Here is an 18,544-nt window from a genome sequence, read left to right on the forward strand (position 1 = left end):
ATATTATATTATATATTATATATTATATATTATATACTATATATTATATATTATATACTATATATTATATAGTATATATTATATATTATATATTACATATTATATATTATATATTTAATATCAATATACTATATTATATATAAATCTATCATATCTATGTTAGATATTGATATATGATATTTATAATTTTGGGGTATAAAAGCAGCCAGGTTTGGCCAACTCAGCTGTTCAGAAATGTGAAAGGAAACCCTTTCCTGCCTGTTGGAAACAGAGGTTTGGAGATTCCAGGGAAGGGCACAGGGGAAATGTCTGAGTGAAGGGGTTTTGGAGAAGTAAAGGAAATAACTGCTGGAGTTTCAGGGTGTGAACTATGTGTGTGTGGATATTTTTGAGGTGTTATAATCTAAAGAAGATGAATATTTCTTATTTATCTATTTATTATCCTAGGGCAGCGCTCAGGGGCACGGCCTGAGCTGTAGAGCCCAAAGGATGGGGCAGGTTTTTGGGAGCTGTGTGCTGACAGCTCCTGTCCTGCTCTCTCCCTGCAGACGCCGTCGTATCCAGGCCAACCCAACTCGTCCGAGGGGATCTCCACGGCTCTGTCACAGTCCTGTGCCCCTCTGGGGACACCCAGAGTGACCACAAGAGGTTCTGGTGCAAAGTGGGCAGAAGGAGCTGCACTCTCATCGCCAGCTCTGACGGCTACGTGGGCAGGAGGTACCAAGGACGGATCGTTATCAGCCCTCAGGACAGCTCTGGAGCTTCCAAAGTCCTGATAAACGACTTAAAGCAGGAAGATTCGGGGCTGTATCTGTGTGGGACACAAGGCCCGAGGGGTCAGGACAGCCTGCAGGAGGTGGTTCTGCTGGTGGCCACAGGTAGGACAGGGCACGGGGAGCTCAGCGCTGGCTGAGGGGCGTGAAACGCTAATTCTGCATCCTCCCCTGCAGCCTCTGCCCTTCCCAGGAGACCCAAATTCCTCAGCGGCACCGCCGGGGGCTCGCTGTCCTTCCAGTGCCACCACGACCCCAAGGGCACCTACGAGAAGAAGTACCTGTGCAGGTGGCAGGGAGGGAGCTGCACAGTGCTGCTGGATGACGAGGGGTTTGTGCTGGAGTCCTACCGAGGGCGGATACAGATGTCCAGCAGCCACCCCGAGCGTGGGAGCTACACGGTGCTGCTGAGGCAGCTGAGGGAGGAGGATGAAGGCTGGTACTGGTGTGGGGCCAGGAGTGGGCACACAGAGCTCACGGCCTCGCTGAAGCTGCTCATCCACAAGGGTAGGTGGTGGCACGGCCTGGGTGGTCCCCAAACCATTCCACACCGTGAGAAACGGCATTAAAGGAAATGAAATCTCCTTTAATTGTGAGCGAGCAGCCGAGGCGATGGGGGAGGTTTTCAGGGGTGAGAGAGCTGAGCTTTCCAAAGAAATTTGATAGGTTTGGGTTCTATTATTGATTCATTACGATGCAAATCCCCAGGAGCTGACATCCTGGTCCTGGCAAGTGCAGCTCAGGGAGGTGTTTGGCTCTGAGGATAAGCTGAAGGTTATCTTGAGAAACTGCAGAGTGTAAACAGCCAGATCCATGGAACTGCTCCTCTGGCAAAGGCAGAAGGAGTGGGGTTAGAGTAGGATGTTTGCCAGGTATTCAGGTTTTCACTGGTGCTTTCTAAGCACTCCCAGGAGAGCAGAAATGCCCCAGTCTGGTGGTTTTTCACGTGAGACGCGAGGTGAAATGTGTAAATCTTCAGTAAATCCAACAAACGCATTGCCTCTGCCAAAGAGTGGGGATTAAAGCCTCAAAATAAACTTTTATTAAACAAAATTCTCTGTAGGAACCTGCTCCTCATGGGACCCAGGAACAGCCACGGCACCAAGTCCTGCTGCCCCCAGCACGGCCAGGCACGGGAGGATGGCAGACGTGATGGGCACTGTCCCCAAGGACACCACCATGGCCAGTGTCACCCACAGCACCACCATGGCCAGTGTCACCATGGGCACTGCCCCCAAGGACACCATGGCCAGTGTCCCCAAGGACACCATGGGCACTGTCCCCAAGGACACCACCATGGGCAGTGTCACCCACGGCACCACCATGGGCACTGTCCCCAAGGACACCATGGCCAGTGTCACCCACACCACCATGGCCAGTGTCACCATGGCCAGTGTCCCCAAGGATACCATGGCCAGTGTCACCCACAGCAGCATCTCCCTGCTACCCTCTGCCATCCCTGGCACCTCTGCAACCTCCCCAGGTGAAGCCTTTCAGGAGAGGTGAGTCCACAGCCACACCCTTGGTGCTTCTCACCCTGTCTGCCCCATTCCCCAGGGCCCTGTGGAAGTTGTGCACGGCTGAAAACACCTCCAGGAGACATGAAAAGGGAGAGAAGGTGGCGAGGTCGCCTCGTGTCCCTGCACACTTTGAACTTGTCTCTGACCCTCCCGGTGCTGGCTGCTCCTGTGGAGCAGATGCCAGAGTCAACAGCCGTGCTCCTGCCTGTTTCCCTGGGCTCAGGATGGGGACAGGACCTTGGGAATGTTGCTGAGGCTTGAGCAATAGCCCTGGTGAACGTGTGGCTGCTGCACAGCTCAGGACACCCCTTCCCCGAGCCCTGCAGCAGCCAGCAGCCCACGGGCAGTGTGGGAGCTCGCTGTTTAACCAGGAGTGAGCTTTGGGTGAGGTCCAGCCAAAGCCTGGCAGTGTTTTGGGCAGGAATTGTTCCCTGGTCGTTCTCCACACCAGTTCCTGTGTCTCACCCCAGTGCAAGCGGCTTCCCAGTGGATTTGCCCCCTGTGCTCCCTGTGAGCAGCTCCAGCTTCTCCCCCAGCTGTGGCCACCAGCCAGCCCTGCTGAGGGGATGTGGTGCAGATGCACCAGGAATTGCAGGGTCAGCCAGAGCCCAGCTGGGCAAAGTCCACAAATCCAGTTCAATCCCGAGATGGGCACCTCGGATCCGCATCCTCCCCACCCCAGCTTCCCCCAAGCCACATCTCCCTGTCAGCCTGACAGAAGGGGGGAAGGCACCTTCCAAAAATGTGACAACTCACCAAAAGCTGTGTTTCTTGTGAATTTGTATTGTGCAAACAGCTCATTTTCCCTTTGGAGGGACTAATTCAGCTGGCAGCACAAACCCCACACGGCAGCCGTAGAAATCACTTCCTCATAAGCCAAACTCCAGATCAAATGATTGCGACTCTCCTTGACTCTGTTGACTTTTCTTTGATTCAGTCAGAGCTTACAACTCCTTGGTACCCTTTAGTGTGAAAACAACCACCTTGATGAACCACGAAGGTGACTCCAAACCTAATTAAACCCTGGTGGTTCATCTTCCCAGCTCCTCGGGTGAACCACGGCTGCTCCCAGCTGTGTTACCAGCTCTGCTTTTGCTGATTTGCATCACCATCACCATCCTCACCCTGGCCAAAATCAAGCTTCAAAAGCAGACAGGTAAACTGGCCAGGAATCACCTTTTGGGGTGGCAGTGGTTGTTTTGGTTTAAATTTCCAAGGGCTGGAGTCTGACCCGTGGAATGTTTCCATTGCCCGGACACGTGTCTGTTCCGCAGCCCCAGACCTGCAAGCAAAGTCCTTGAGGGGTTGTTTGGTTTTGTTTTCAACCTGCTCAAATGCAGATTTCAAATTTCAAATGCAAAGCAAATGAAGGAAATGCTGAAGCCCTGCTGAAAGCAAGGCTGGGATTTTGTCTGTGGAGGGTTTGTGGCTCTGTGGGTGATAGAAAATCCTGGAGGGAGGGAGGGACCTGTGTGGTGTGAGTGGCTTCACTCTGGGCAGCTTCTGTGGCCAAATCCAGCTCATTCCATGCAAAGCTGACAAAGACAGGCCCAAAAAAATCCCTTGTAATAACTGATTTGCAAAGACACGTGCACCTGTCTTAATCCAGACCATGTTATATCCATAGAAATAAACTTAGGGACAGAAAACCTTTGGCCGTGACAGCGGTGAGGGGACATTCCTTATTCACAGGAAGGAAACTGTGAAATAATGGCCTCATTTGGTGTCTGACCCACTGGAACACTTAGAGAGGTGCTAGGGGGGTGTTCCCTGCAGTGCATCCGTGTGTTTTGTTTTAAAGGAGAGGAAAGAAGCCCCACGGGGAGCCTGGAGCCAGCTTTGGCTGGAAGGGAAGAAGGGATGGAGGAGCCCTGGAAGGGAGGAAGGGATGGAGGAGAGCCCGAGTCCAGGAGAAGAGCAGGAATTCAGGATGGGCTCTGACAAATGTAGGTGGGTGTTTGCTGCAACTGGCACTGCAAGGATCATCTCCCTTGATAAAAGAGAATAAACCAAATTTTGAGCAGGGAATCTGTGGCTTGGTAAGGAAAACACCTCCACAGGAGAGGCACCAGGACTGCAGTCCAGGAATTACAATCCACAGTCCAAGAATCACATTCTGCCGCCAAACTCTTGCCTTTATTCCTTACCAAGGAACGTTAAACCATGGATTTCACAAGACTTGGATTAAATCCTACATAAAGTTTATATATTTATTGTAGGGTCGATTATAATTTTTGATTGCAAGTAGTAAAGCTGTTATTGCCCTTCCTGCCTCTTTCAGTAAATCCTGATTACTTATCAGAATTACACAGAAGTAATTATTGTTCACTGTGTTGCAACCATGCCATTCTTCTGTGTTCTATTGTGCAGGACAATCTCTGTTATCCTTGGAAATATCAGGATGACCAGCTTCTATGGAAGAGTCTCAGATTTTTGGTGCTTTTTTAGAGAAAAGCTCCTGTAAAAATCATCATTTAAAGTGTATTTGATCTGTGGGAATTTCTATCAGTGAGAAGGACTCCACTGAATAAAAAATTAGTGGAATAGTGGCTCAGAAATTTGGTGATTTCATGTTCTCACTCCAGTGCACTCAGAGCCAACAGGGGTCTTCTGGTCCTAAATGTAAAGAATAGAAAGAAAAATTACACCTCCCCTAAAACCTTGAAAATAAACCAACATTGTGTGAAAAACTCCTAAAATGGAGAATGAAACCCAGCAATTATTTGTGCCTTTTCTTCCCAGATGTCTGGGCTGGGGTAAAATCTGGGATAATTCTCTTAACTGAGCAGGAGGTTGGCTCCAGAAGTCCCTTCTGGCCTGGGTTTCTCCACCTTTCTGTTCCCAGAGCTCCTTAAAATATCATTTAAAATACCAATACTGGCATAAACCCAGAAATATCTATGAAATGACTTCTACAAATACCACAGAGAGGCAATGCCAGATCACAGCTTCTCTTCTGTTTCACTCTTTTACAGTCACTCTACGGAGAAAAATTACTTTTCCAGGTGTCTGATGAAGACTTGAGCCAGAATCTGCTGTGGAAGCCCCTGGGTACCTGAGCTGGGAATTTTCTCTGTGGAAAGACAAGCCCCCAACACCTCCCAGTGCTTTCCCCAGAACCCAAATCCCCTTTAGTGAAAGCTGAACCCCCACACTGCCCAAACAGCTCCGTGTTTTGGAGAAAAGAGAATAAAATAACGCACCTGAACCCAGCTATTTGTGGGTTGTTTCCTTGAGGGAAAGGTAAAAAAAGGGGTGAGGAGGGAAGGATCTTTTTGGCTTCAGGGTTGCTCAGTAAGAGGCAAAATATCAGAAAATCACAGAATGGTTTGGGTTGGAAGGGACCAGATTACTAAAAATAATAAGGATTTTACTGTTTTTGGTTTTTTTTTTAAATCCTGATCCACGGAGTCATTTTGCAACACATAAACCACGTCTGATTTCAGTTTCTCAGCCACCCACGTTCCCAAAGTGCTATTTTTCCTTCACCTCTCCTGCAGGGATATCCAGAGCTTCAGAAGCAGCTCAAATTGAAACACAGCCCAGCCCCGAGCAGCAGCGCTGGTTTCACACTCAGATCGTGGCTCATGCTGCAATCTGCACTCCCCAAATAAAAGCAATCCGAAGGTTGTTTGTTTTCTGGAGATGCCAAAATGCTTTGGAACCTGTGGCTTGGCAGGGAAACGCTTCCTCATGTGCTAAAGCAAGGAAATACATTTCAAATATATTTACATGAGGCCATGGATTGGATTTACTGGAAATGCTGAGGGTGAAAAGGGGGGTTTGGTTAAAAAAACCCTATTTATTAGCCTTGGGTTCATTTTTCCTCCTTGAGATGCACCAGGAGTTAAAGGTTCCCATATTTCTGCCAGGTTTTCCTCTGCCCATCCCACCTTCCTCTGCAAGGTCTTAAAACCACATTTCCATCCCTCTGCAGGACCCAGCAGGGAAGGGATCCCGAGGGATCCGTGCCTGGGAGAGTGGGAGCTCCAGGAGAGCAAACACAGCTGTGTCCACTGTGGTCCAGCCAGCACAGCTCCGTGGCCACGAGGCAAAAAAGCAATGCCAGCATTCCCTGGGGAATGTTTGGAATGGTGGGAAGGGTGGGAAGGGTGGGAGGGATCGGGGTTTGTTCCCATCGAGGAGAGGTGGTGGTGGCTCGGTCCAAGGTCCCCACCAAGCACAGCGACAGCCAAAAGCTCCTTTCTCACCCCAAGAGACCCTTCCTCACCCCAAAAGCTCCTTCCTCACCCCAAAAGCTCCTTCCTCACCCCAAGAGTTCCTTCCTCACCCCAAAAGCTCCTTCCTCACCCCAAGAGCTCCTTCCTCACCCCAAAAGCTGCACATTCATGGAAAAAATGGAGCTCAACACTCTCAGCTAAACAAAAGGCATTTCCAAGGCTGGCTTTAGGATGTGAGAAATCTGTTGAAGATCCCAGTACTGGGTCAGGACTTGCTGCTCTCAGGCACTGCAGGAGCTGCCATGCTCTTCAAACACATCAGTTTCCACAGAGTGGGCGAGGAAAGCTCCGTGTGACCCCCCAGTTAGAAGGAATTCCTGCTTTTGCATCATTAAAAGGAGGCAAAGCAAGGAATCACAGCTGCCCTGGCTGCTCAGTCCTGCCCAAACAAAAAGCTGGCACAGAGGTACCCAAAAGACTCTCCATGGATTTGACCACAGAGAGCCACCAAGCTCCTTCCCAAAGGAGGCAGAGGAGCCCTGGAGTTTTCCTGGGAGCCCCCCAGGCTGGGGTGGCTGTGGTGGGGACACCTGGAGGGACAGCAGGGCTGGGCTGGGCACTGGCTGGGCTTTGCCGTGGGCAGAGCTCACCTGGCAGCGCTGCTGGATGTTGTTCCTTTAAGGCACAAGAGGTGGAAATGCAGGGCTGAAGGTGCAGGGAGTATTTAAAGCAGGCTGGCACTGCCACAGCCCCGTGGGGACACAGGACACTCACAGCACGTCCCAGCACCCGCCCGACAGGGAAAGCCAGAAGTGCCTGGGGTGTAAGTAACGCTGCTTGGGCATCTTTGGGAATGCACAAAGATTTAAGCTTTTGTAAAAAAAAAAAAAAAAAGATTTGAGATTTTGTAGGGCCGTGGTGGGATGGGGAAGGAGAAGAAAATGAGTCTTGAGCCAATTTTGAGGATCCTTCTTCACATGGGAGGGAAGGTTTGGAACCATTTCATGTTCAGAGCTCACTGGTGGGAGGCTGATTTCTTCTGAAAGAGCCACAGGAACAGCCTTATGGAAGTTATGGTTTCTTCTCTGCAGCAGGTTTTTAATATTTAGTTTCTGAAAAAAAAAAAAAAACCCAACAGATTAATTATCATTACAATATTTGCTTTAAGTTTTAACATGGGAAATAAAAGTTAGTAAATATTACCGTAGTAATCTAAATTTTGTGATTCAGCCTGAGGTCATTACTGGCTTTTGAACCATCAGATTTTGAAATTTTAGAAGAGAATTGCTGCAGTTGTGTCCTAAAGGAGCTCCTTTAGAAGCTCCCTGAGAAGTTTGTACAGTTACAGGAAGACAAATAGAACCTGAAGCTTAAATGAATGGACGGGATGTGGTCTCCTAAAAATGAAATCAGAGGATCCCCTGTCCCACTCAGACCAGTGAAGGGTCCTACACCCCTGAATTCCCACTCTGCACAGGGAACATTCCTGTAGATTTAATACATTCCTCAAGTACAAATAATCATCACCTAATTGCAATTGTTAATGACTCCACACTGGCATCATCCATCCCTCCAGCCTCTTGGGCCATGGGATGTTCCTGCTCCTTGCAGGCAGAGGAGAATTAAACTAAAATAAATATCATGGTGCTGAAGTTGGTTTCACTTTTCAGCCCAAGAAACAAATGAACCATGAAGGTCTGATCTGAAAAACAACAAGAGGGTGCGTGGAGGATCTGAAAGGAACATAAAATCAGGTCTCAGGTTAGTGTAGAATGGATCCAACAGCAGATAAAATTGGGCAGCAGCACAATCTCAGCTGGGATTTCAGTCACTGCCTTGAGAGCTGCCTGTTTATTCTATTTAATTTTTTTTCTGAAATATGTTGCTCATATGTTTAACTGACACAAACATTCTTAGTTCAGAGAGTCCCAAGCACTGCAGGCATTTCTAAAAACTGCTGATTTCTTGGTAAATCCTGATACTCTTCAGCAAGTTCTATCAAAGTGTTTCTGCTCACTGCATCACCAAACGAGCCCCTCCTGTTTATTTTCTCAGAATTGTAAAGGAGGCATCTGCTTAGATGGAAATGTTTATTTTCTGCACGTGTTTCAGCTCAATCTTTTATCTGCAAGTTAATTGCGCATTCTTACCCCCATGAAAATGGGGTGGATTGGTGGTTTTTCCCCATTCCACTGCAGAAAATAAAACCCATGGCCAGGCAAGATCAGCAGTGACCTTGATGGGCATTTGAAGATGTGAGTAATCCAGTCCTGTGCAGGATGAAATTTGTTGCTGCACCCTTTTTCTGGGCACAGAAGCCTCCAGAACTTCCTCACAGCACAAATCTCCCTACAACAATTGGCATCTGCACAGCTTCCCCATGGATCAAAAGGATTTGAGGGGGGAAACATTACCTGTATATAAAATATATAGAATATATGCAATCTATTACCTCTATATTATTATTTCTCAACTATTTGAATAGCAGCAAACATTCCACAAAAATCCAGAAGGGCTCCCAGGCTGGAATGACAAATGTCACAATTAAACATTTGGTGTTTTGTCAATCCCATGGCCTTGACACTGTTCATTGGCAGGAGCAATAGTTAATATCTAATGTGCTGGACTGGGCTGATCCCTGGCAATCCCTGCAGCAGGAATTCAGCAGAATTTGGGAATTGAAGTCTGATATTCTGTACCCAGACAGAGCAGCTGCTGGCTCAGGTCTGCACAACTTGGGGGGGTCAGGTCCTGGTCTCTTCCAAATTATAAATCTGAAGGTAATTTAAATCTGAAGATAATTTAAATCTGAAGATAATTTAAATCTGAAGATAATTCTCCCTAGGACTGACAGAATCCCAAAAGCACAACAGAAACCTGGGGAAAGTCTTGTAATGGATGAGATTTGGAAGAGCCAGCCTGGCCAGAGAGCACTGCTGCTGGATACCTGGAAAATACCAAAATTTAGGCAGAAAATAGCACTGGAGAGGAAGGTGATGGTCCCAACCCAGGTCCAGAGAAATGTCCAGGAAATGACCATCAGCCAGTGTTAAGGGTAAAGACATTAAAAACACATCACTAAAATGTCCTTGTCACCCAGTGGAGCTGCAACGAGGTTTAGAGCCCAGCACCAAATCAAAACTGAGATTTTTATTCATTCCCAGGACCACATGAAGACAACAACAACAACAAAATTATCTGTCCTGAGCTGGAAAGCAAGAGAAAAGGTCATTATGTTGCAATTGATCCATTTACACTTTAAACCAGCTCAGAGCTGTAGGTGTTGGTGGTGCAAGAGCACAGGAACCCCAGGTTTGGGTAGGCTGAGATCTTGGTAACCCTTCCAGAGCTGACAGAACAACGTGGGCTGTACCCCAAAACGAGCTGGAATTTTTGAAGAAATCAGAATAACGGATTATTTCAGCTTTGGCAAAATGGGCAAGGCTGAGCTGGGTCCTGCTTGCACCACAGGCTGGAGGGCAGTGAGGCAGAGGAGCTGCTGTCAGCCAGGGGCAAACATCAAGGCCCTCTTTGTGCCACGGTGTTTGCTTTCTGCAGGATTTGTTATGTTTGCCCTGCTGGCTACTTCTGGGATGTGTTTGAAAGAGAATTTTTCATGCTCAGTGAGTTAATTATTAGCCATGGACAAGTGGCCATTGAGCAAGGAGAAATCACAATACAAGGAAGAGGCACAACAGAACACCTTTCATCTTAACAGGGAAATAAAAGCTTTTTTTCTTCTGCCGGGAATTACCCTTAATAAAATCGTGTCACTTGATGCCCCAAAATCAAATTTCTCTGATTGTTTATAAAGGTTTTCCTTGGCACCTCTTATCAGCTCCTGTGGGTGCCTTCTATGAACTTGGAACAGGCAGGTGGATCAAGAGGTGGGCTCAGGAAAAACACATAAAATCTGATTTTTGGAGGAGCAGAGCTGAGCTAAATCCCTACAGCTCACTCAATTCCTCAACAGCTGAAAGAATTAAATAGTAGAGGTGAAAATATCACCCTATTTTCTCTTTTGTGTGTCCTTGGAGAGATCAGGGAAACAGAGTCAGCAAATACAAGCTCCAGTCAGGAATTCTGTGGCAGAGGGAATATTGGGGTGAGATCCATGGGCAGTCCTGTCCTGTGCAGCAACCCAGGCAAGAACAGAGATATCAACTCCCTTTTTTCAACAGGAGCAATTCAAACCCGTGTTTCTCTCTACTTTACTCAGCCACAACCCTCATATCCTCCAAGCACCAAGCTTATTAGACTCTTAACATTTTGCAAATGTGATTATTCAAGACCTTCCACGTCTTTTCCAGGGAATGCAAGAAAAATGACATTACTGCTGTTCCTCTTCCTGCTCGCCCTGCTCCCGGCTGGGTCTGCAAGAGGCAGATACCTCCCCAAGGCAGCCAGTGAGTGTCACCCACCCAGGGCACGGATTTTGGGGTGGCCAAGGACCAGAGGTGGCTCTGGGAAGGGATGAAGAGGGTTTGGGTGATGCCTGGAACAGGCTTACCTCGAAGCAGGGGACAGAGAAAGTTAAAAAGATAAAAGTGGATATATTTAATGAATAATATTGAATTTATTGAAGGGTCTTTGGGTACATTAAGGGCAGATGAAGCCTCCCAAGAGGCTACACCCAAAATGGACAAGGTCATGGGTTTCTCAGACAGATGTAAGTTTGGTCCATTTGCATATCAGGGGTTAATTCTCCAATTCCAGCTTTAGGTAATGAAATCATATTCCCCCAGTTCGCTCCCCCTGCAATTCACTTTTGTTTATGATTTTCAAGGCCTGAGGTTCTCAGAAGGATTATTTTGTCTGACCAGAATGCAAAGAGAGCTTACCAACACTCTCTATGGAGCTTGGAGTTGGGCACTAATGCAGTACAGGACCTGAAAAATATAAAAGTTAAAATTTTGAGGCATCATGGGGAGCATCTTAATCAGGTCATGGGGCCTCACAGGCCATGGAGGCCACACAGCCGTGGGGACACAGGGTGTGGACACGATTTTCTGAGCCTGAGGGGGTTTCAAGGGAAAGTCTTTTGGGAAACAGATCAGCCACTGAGAGCCTGAATCTGGCTCAGGAAATCCCGTCCTGACACGCAGCCTGTTCTCCCCGCAGTCTCCAGCCCCGTGTTCGGCCCTCGGCAGGTCTATGGCGTGCTGGGCGGCTCGGTCACCCTGAAATGTTTCTACCCTGGCACGCCGGTGAACAGACACGACAGGAAATACTGGTGCAGGGAGCTGGGCTCCCGCTGTGTCACCGTGGTGGCCACACGCTACGTGGCTCCCGACTACCAGGACAGAATCTCCCTCACCGACCACCCCGATGCCGAGAACTTCCAGATCAACATCTCGGCGCTGAGGCTGGAGGACGCCGGCACCTTCCAGTGCGGCGTGGGGGTCAACGGCAGAGGGCTGTCCCACAGGGTCATTCTCAGTGTTGCTGAAGGTAATTACAACCTTTATGGATCCTGCAATCCCTAAAATACCATTTGCTTTGAGTTTTTCCCCCTCTCTCCCTTTTAAACGAGGCCTGTCGGGTGTCTGAGAGCCGCAGGTGCTTTCAGGGAAGTTTCATTCCAGCCCCTGACTGTGTCTGTGCACAGCCCCACCTGTTCCTGAGGCAGCTGAGCTCTTCTACTTGAAGCTCCGCAGCACCTGGACCGTGTCCTGCAGCTTTGGGGAGGACACTGTGGACCTGAGGAGGTACCTGTGCAAGAAGGAGAAGGACAGCTGCCGGAACATCATCGACAGCCATCGGAACATTGATCCGGATTTCCAAGGGAGAGTTCTGCTGGCTTTTGAGGAGCCTCCAGGCTCCTTCAGTGTCACGATGACTCAGATGGACTGGGAAGACACAGGCTTGTACTACTGTGGGGCCGGTGAATATGGGAAGGAAGGAAAATCGAAGGAACTGGACGTGTTTATCTACGAGGGTGAGCTGCTCCCAGGGTGTTTTCCCCTTCCTCTCTCCTTTTCTCCAAAAGCATCACCAGCAGTCTCACTTTAATTTCTCTTGAACTTGAATTTCTCTTTGCTACTATCCTATTCTCTCATCTACACACTTCTTTCTATCAATTTAACCACCTGTAAATACTAAACCATCACTAAATAAAGCTTGTATCCAGACTTCACCTTCCCAGAAGTGGATAGCTCTGCTCCCCAGCCCACAACTCCAGGAGACAAATTCCACCCCCCTGCCCCAGTCTGAGGCAAGCAAGCTGTCTCTTCAAGCCCCCAGTTCCTTAAATCTCAAACTGACAGATGTAGAGGGTCCCTCTAGCAAAGGGAACAAAGCTTTGGAATTTCTGTCCACAAAGCCAACAGCACTCGGTGAATTTGGGAAAAAAGCAAGGCCTGACTGATCCTTTAGGATCAGTTCCCACCAGTGTCAGGACAATCTCCTGATGTTTGCACCCCTGAGCTTTGTCTGGCCTTCCTTTAGCCATGGCAGCTTTGCTGGATCTGATAATGTTGATTTTTTGGGGAGAGTGCCCCACAGACACAAGTGAGACTCTTATAACTGCTCATTTCATTCTTGCCAACAGACAAAAACTTCCCTCAGATAAAGACCATGGTAACCGGAAAAAAAGGAAGTTCAGCAACCTTCGAGTGCCTCTATAATCCTCTAACGAAATCTTCCACGAGGATCTGGTGCAAGTGGAGGCCCCAGGGATGTGACAAGATCATAGACAACACCGGCTACGTGAAGTACAACTATGAAGGAAGAGTGGCCATGTTCGAGAACCCCGGAAACAAAACTGTCACCGTCATCCTGAACCAGCTGCAGGCCAAGGACGAGGGCTTTTACTGGTGCATGTCAAATGAACTGAAGGAGCAGCAGTCATCCACAGAACTGAAGGTTGTGGAAGGTAAGAGGTGTGCACTGGCAGTTCTCTGCCTGTTCAGGAGGGACAGAACCACCCCAAGAGAGCAATCTGCCCTTTTTGGGAAGAGAGGTGAGCTCCAAGCCTGAACTCTGTAAATCCCAAGAAAATTAGGAGAAAGAGAAGCAGTTTCAAACACCCCAGCAGCTTCAAAACTGAGACAGGAAAGGTTTCAGTTTAGTGGGAATGTGTTCACAGAAAATTCTCATGATGTATTTCTTAACAAAGAAATACTTTCCTGCAAGAGAAGAACCATAAACAACACCTTTAGTGTTAATTAAGCAGCACAAGGAGCATTTTCTCTCGAAGCTCCATCCCTGCTGGCCACCCCACCACTGAACCCCAGCACCCCTGATGTCCCGTTTGCCCTCGCAGGAGAACCTGCGCTGACAGGACCAAAGGAAGTGGAGGCACAAGTGGGCTCCAGGGTGGACTTAACCTGCTCTTACCCCTGCAAGTACTACTCCTACGAGAAGTACTGGTGCAAGTGGAACTACACGGGCTGCTCCATGCTGCCAGCGCTGGATCAGGGGCTGCCAGGGCCGGGTGCCAGCTGTAACGCATCCACCAGGACGGCTGTGCTGAGCTTTGACCCGCTGACGGAGGAAGATGAAGGCTGGTACTGGTGTGGGGTGAAACGCAACGGTGCCTTTGGGGAAACCATGGCCGTGGAGCTGCGGGTGAGCACAGGTGAGCTCCAGGGCAGGGCTTTCCCTGCTCGTCCCTTGTGCAGGGAGGGCTCTCCATCACCGCTAGGCTGCAGCAGCTCGAAACAGAAGCGCAGCATCCCGGGCAGGTGCCAGCAGCGCCCTCCCTGATTTGCACAATTTCCCTTCATTCACGTTTTCGTTGGCTCAGTTTTGACTTCCCAGTCATAAAAAGCTCACCTCTTTCCACAGTAATTTTACTTTTAACCCCGTGCTGGTTAATTGCTCCTATCACAATGTGTAGCATCATTTAGTTTAGGCAACATCTGGCACCTTTCAGGTAAAGAAATGATCAAGTTCAGAGATCTTGCTCCAGGGAACTTCTTATCTTAATAAACAAGAAACCAGTAAGGAGCAGGAGAGGCTGACACCAACAGCAAGGGGCTTAGCCTCGGCTTTGGTGGAGTATTTTGGAATTGAAATGGTTTGGGGGGAGGAATATAGTTAGAAGCAGAGAAAGATTAGAGCCCTGGGTATCACCCCTAAGTGGGTGATGGCCAATGTGGAAACGGAGTGAAACAGCCCCATGTCATTGCTTTTGGTGGGCAAGGAGCCAGGAATAAGAACAAAGCAAGGATGCAAAATTCAGTCTGGAAATCATTAGCGGCAGGACTCAGAAATGCAAGCCTTTTTACTTAGAAATGCAAGACTCTTTCAAAATTCATAGGCAGAGAGATCCTACTTGAGATTTTTGCAGTAAAATATTTGGCCTGAGAGCATTTCAGGCCTCAAACCCCCATTCTGAAGATCCTCTCATGGAAAGCCAAAACCCACAGCAGCTCCATGTCCACCAAACACATCCCTGTAGTTTTTGTGTCCAGTTCTCATGCTGCTGCTCTCTAACCACCCTCCTTCCCTGGGACACACAGGGAGCGATGCCAAGCACAGCCCAGAGCTCCTGGATGTTGATTCCAGCCGTGAGTCTGGAGCTGTTCCCCCAGGAGGAGCCTACAGCGATGCTGAGGTGCGAAAAGGAGCTGTCCCAGAAAGGTTGGTTCCCTCCATCCCCTGCCATTTCTCATTTTTGTGGGGTTTATACAAACCCATTGTGTTTACACACCTTGTGTGTGTTGTTTGGCAACACACGAGAAAACTCAGCCCTGAAGAACTTTGCTTTAAATGTCAGAGAAGATAAAAAGTGAGAGCAAAGGGCAAGATGACTCATAATTAATCTCTAATTCAAGAAAGTAGTATCAGAAGGAAATTATTAGAAATTCCAGGTACTATTTGAAAGTACTTCTGTTAATATTAGAGAACTTTCCTTTGTGTATTTATAACCAAGCTGCTGATGTAGCTGTTGACCTCAAGCCTATATTTTTATTTGGGTTTTATTTTATTCCATGTGCCAGAATCCAGTTAATTGATTGAATTGCACCATGCTCACTCAGAATTACCGTCCCACCCAAATTTAGCCTGCTGGATTTTCACATGCATCGCTCTCAGTGAGATTTCTCTCCCTCTGTTCCAGCTCTGAGGAAAGCCATGGCTCTAACACTCTGGCCTTAGTGCTGGGCCCTCTTGCTGGTCTGATCCTGATTGTTGTGACAGCTTTTGCCATTTTCAAATACAGGCAGCTGAAGAGATCTGGTGAGTCCCTGCCTCTCTGGGAAACAGCAGCAGCACTGAGTTTAAGTGCTGGGCTGAGCTGCTCTCCTGCTACCACACCAGGATGGGCAGGAAGGTCCCTGCTCCTCCTGTGACCCATCCAGACAGCTCCAACCCCCTGCTCCTCACACTGACCCATCCAGAGAGCTCCAACCCCCTGCTCCTCACACTGACCCATCCAGACAGCTCCAACCCCCTGCTCCTCACACTGACCCATCCAGAAAGCTCCAACCTCCTGCTCCTCACACTGACCCATCCAGAGAGCTCCAACCCCCTGCTCCTCACACTGACCCATCCAGAGAGCTTCAACCCCCTGCTCCTCACACTGACCCATCCAGAGAGCTTCAACCCCCTGCTCCTCACACTGACCCATCCAGAGAGCTTCAACCCCCTGCTCCTCCTGTGACCCATCCAGAGATCTCCAACTCCCTGCTCCTCACACTGACCCACCCAGAGATCTCCAACCCCCTGCTCCTCACACTGACCCATCCAGACAGCTCCAACCCCCTGCTCCTCCTGTGACCCACCCTGAGAGCTCCAACCTCCTGCTCCTCACACTGACCCATCCAGAGAGCTCCAATTCCCAGAGTCCAGGCTGAGACAGAGCCCAGCCCTCCACAGGCTTTGCCCATTGTGTCACAGCATCGCCTGGCACAGAGGGTTTGGGTCTTGTTGTGCTCCCACCCACTCTGAGTGAGACCTGAGGGATTTTCCTCCTCCCTGTCACCAGACCTGGTGTCCGTGGGGAGCTACAGGACAAACATCAGCATGTCAGACTTCGAGAGCGTGAGGGACCTCAGTGCCAGCAACAACGCGAAGGAGATCCAGGACACCCCCATGGGAGGGGACGGTGAGGGGCTGATCCCAGCCCAGCCCTGGGCTCGGGGGCAGCCCCTCCTTGCTGAAATACCCCACAAAAGCCACAGAAACACCTGCCAGGCACTGCCCCCTCCCCAACACCTTCCTTTCTCTGCCTGCAGAGCCCACCACCACCACGGATGCTCCGGAAAGCACTGCCGACACAACGAAGGCAAAAAGGGTAAGAGGAGGCAGGAGAGAGGCCACTGACCTGGGAGACGTGGCCACAGCCCTGCAGTCTGTCCCAAAGGGGCAGTCTCCTCCCAGGGGCTTTATTTGTACCCAGGTGCTCTCCATTTTACCTGGTTCCAGCCCCCGTGGGTGGATCTCACCCCTGTCCTGAGTCCCTGGTTTAGCAGAGACATTAACAGATGTCACTTTGCTTCAAGAAATGAACCAAGGCAGCCCCAGGCAGCGTCAGGAAGGTTGGGTTTGTTACCAGAGATGTGAATTACTGCGATATGCAGATGGCTGGAAACCATCACATCCCACTGCTCAGTGGCTCAGGGGGCACAGGGAGGCAGGGAGGGCTCGGCCATTGCAGGGGCTAATTTTATTTATGTTTTTTTTTTCTTTTATCTGCCTTTCTCTAATTTTCTCTGCCTCCCCTCCCCTCGGGTAGGATCATGGTCCAGTGGCACCATTTGGCAGTAGCTGCAGGTGCCAGATTCAAGCCTGTAGGGACTTTCAAAGTCCCTACCAACAGGAGAGGTGTAGGTGTTGTCAGTGCCAGGAGCTGAACTGGAGTGATCAGTAAAGAAAGCCCAGCAGTTTTAGGACATGGGAGTGGATGCCAGCACCCAGGCTTGCCAAGGAATCCCAAACCTAAAGGCTTTTGGGATCCTCCCAGGATGATGCTCACATCAGCTGGATCATCCCACTCCCCCAGTGTCCCTGTGTCACCCTGGGATATCCCCAAAATGCTGCCTTTCCCCTGCTGCCCATCCCCTGACTGTGCTCCTGTCCTTCCCAGAGCTCCAAGGAGGACGCTGACCTCGCCTACTCCTCCTTCCTCGTCACCTCCGACAGCATCGCCCAGCGCAGCTCCGGTGGGGACAGCGCAGTCCTGGACGTGTCCCCCAGCCAGGACCGGGTCTGAGGGGCAGGTGGCAGCACCTGGGACTGCCTCTACCTTGAGAATCACTTCACAATTCATTGATCCCACAGTTTGCTATAACTTGACCTTTTTTTTTTCTTTTTGCTTAAATTCAGCTTTGAGTGGTGATTTAGGAGGAATGGTTTGATTCCCAAGGGGGCTGGAAGTGCAGGTCTGAGTGAGGAGGTTGGGCTGGGAAACAGCAGGAACTCGAGTGGCTCGTCCCACCAGCAGCCCCAGTTCCTACACTGGGCTCTCACTGGCCAGAAGGAGCATTGTGAAAAAAAAAAAAATCCCATTTTCTTTTAAAGGCAGCTGGAAAACCCTTTAGAACAGCATCTGATGCTTTTGATTTCCCTAAGCTTTCCCGACCTGAGGGCAGCACCTGCAGGCCAGACACGTCTGGAGTGTTTGTATGCATGATCAATAAAGAATCCAGTGGCTTTCAGCAGACTGGGGAACTCAGGGTCTGTGGGATATCACAAGAAAGCCCACCCAGACAGGCACAGAAAGGGTGGGAAAAGCTGAATATTCCACAGATAAAGCAGTGTAGGAAGCTGTAATTATGAAGAGGTGGCAATGGCAGGCTGGCTTAGCTGGCAGACACCGAGTCTCACTGAGGATAAACACAAATTATCCCTACATTGCAGATTCCCGAATTTCACTGAGGATAAAACACAAATAATTCCCGAATTGCGGACTTTCAGTGCTGGGGTGAGCAGGGCAGTGTCTCCCTCCTGCTCACTTCTCACATCCACATTGCACCTTCCTGCCAGCCCTCAGAGGGAGGTGAGAGCTCACCTGCCGCATCCCCAGGGCTGCATCCCCTCAGTGGGAAGGGCTTTGGGTCTCGGAAAAGGCGTGCGGGGACCGGGACAGGTCTGTGGAGAGGCCGGGAAGGGTCTGTGGAGAGGC

At 49.5% G+C, this 18,544-nt stretch overlaps 3 protein-coding genes and 1 long non-coding RNA gene across 8 annotated transcripts in view; 3 read left to right on the forward strand and 1 right to left on the reverse strand.

Moving 5' to 3' along the window:
- PLEKHA6 (pleckstrin homology domain containing A6) overlaps nt 1–18,544 on the forward strand; it is a 150,689-nt gene that overhangs the window by 87,471 nt on the left and 44,674 nt on the right. The gene's annotated exons all lie outside the window — the stretch shown is intronic.
- On the forward strand, nt 452–5,501 carry LOC107214874 (mucin-5AC-like). Of its 5 annotated transcripts, none has more exons than XM_033519963.1 (6): nt 452–878; nt 951–1,280; nt 1,837–2,275; nt 4,095–4,243; nt 4,664–4,709; nt 5,269–5,501. In XM_033519963.1, exons 2-5 carry the CDS (start codon nt 1,139–1,141, stop codon nt 4,696–4,698), a joined length of 765 nt encoding a protein of 254 aa, XP_033375854.1. In that variant the 5' UTR covers nt 452–878; nt 951–1,138; the 3' UTR covers nt 4,699–4,709; nt 5,269–5,501. The 5 variants fall into 5 exon arrangements, with proteins under 5 accessions (XP_033375854.1, XP_033375851.1, XP_033375850.1 ...); XM_033519960.1 differs by having other exon boundaries at nt 4,095–4,239; XM_033519959.1 differs by lacking the exon at nt 4,664–4,709 and adding an exon at nt 3,337–3,449 and having other exon boundaries at nt 5,269–5,355.
- Nucleotides 4,418–9,428, reverse strand: LOC117245545. The gene is made up of 3 exons (XR_004500302.1): nt 8,927–9,428; nt 5,783–7,586; nt 4,418–4,909 (listed from the first exon to the last, which is right to left on the reverse strand). It is a non-coding gene; the product is annotated as an uncharacterized LOC117245545 (long non-coding RNA).
- LOC107214871 (polymeric immunoglobulin receptor-like) lies at nt 7,217–18,082 on the forward strand. Its single transcript, XM_015650634.2, has 11 exons — nt 7,217–7,297; nt 10,785–10,880; nt 11,596–11,925; nt 12,083–12,412; nt 13,025–13,348; nt 13,739–14,053; nt 14,940–15,060; nt 15,539–15,657; nt 16,406–16,525; nt 16,656–16,714; nt 17,507–18,082. The coding sequence occupies exons 2-11, from the start codon at nt 10,799–10,801 to the stop codon at nt 17,630–17,632; spliced, it is 1,926 nt and encodes a 641-aa protein (XP_015506120.1). The 5' UTR covers nt 7,217–7,297; nt 10,785–10,798; the 3' UTR covers nt 17,633–18,082.

This window comes from Parus major, chromosome 26 (assembly GCF_001522545.3).
Source record: "Parus major isolate Abel chromosome 26, Parus_major1.1, whole genome shotgun sequence".
Lineage (NCBI taxonomy): Eukaryota > Metazoa > Chordata > Aves > Passeriformes > Paridae > Parus > Parus major.

Excerpts from the sequence above, each read along its gene's own strand:
- LOC107214874 (XM_033519959.1), top strand. The coding sequence starts at position 1,139 with ATGTCCAGCAGCCACCCCGAGCGTGGGAGCTACACGGTGCTGCTGAGG. Across the intron at positions 1,281-1,836 it reads GAAGCTGCTCATCCACAAGG|GAACCTGCTCCTCATGGGAC; the intron begins GTAGGTGGTGGC and ends AATTCTCTGTAG. Across the intron at positions 2,276-3,336 it reads GGTGAAGCCTTTCAGGAGAG|CTCCTCGGGTGAACCACGGC; the intron begins GTGAGTCCACAG and ends TCATCTTCCCAG.
- LOC107214871 (XM_015650634.2), top strand. The coding sequence starts at position 10,799 with ATGACATTACTGCTGTTCCTCTTCCTGCTCGCCCTGCTCCCGGCTGGG. Across the intron at positions 14,054-14,939 it reads GGAGCTGCGGGTGAGCACAG|GGAGCGATGCCAAGCACAGC; the intron begins GTGAGCTCCAGG and ends TGGGACACACAG. Across the intron at positions 15,658-16,405 it reads CAGGCAGCTGAAGAGATCTG|ACCTGGTGTCCGTGGGGAGC; the intron begins GTGAGTCCCTGC and ends CCCTGTCACCAG.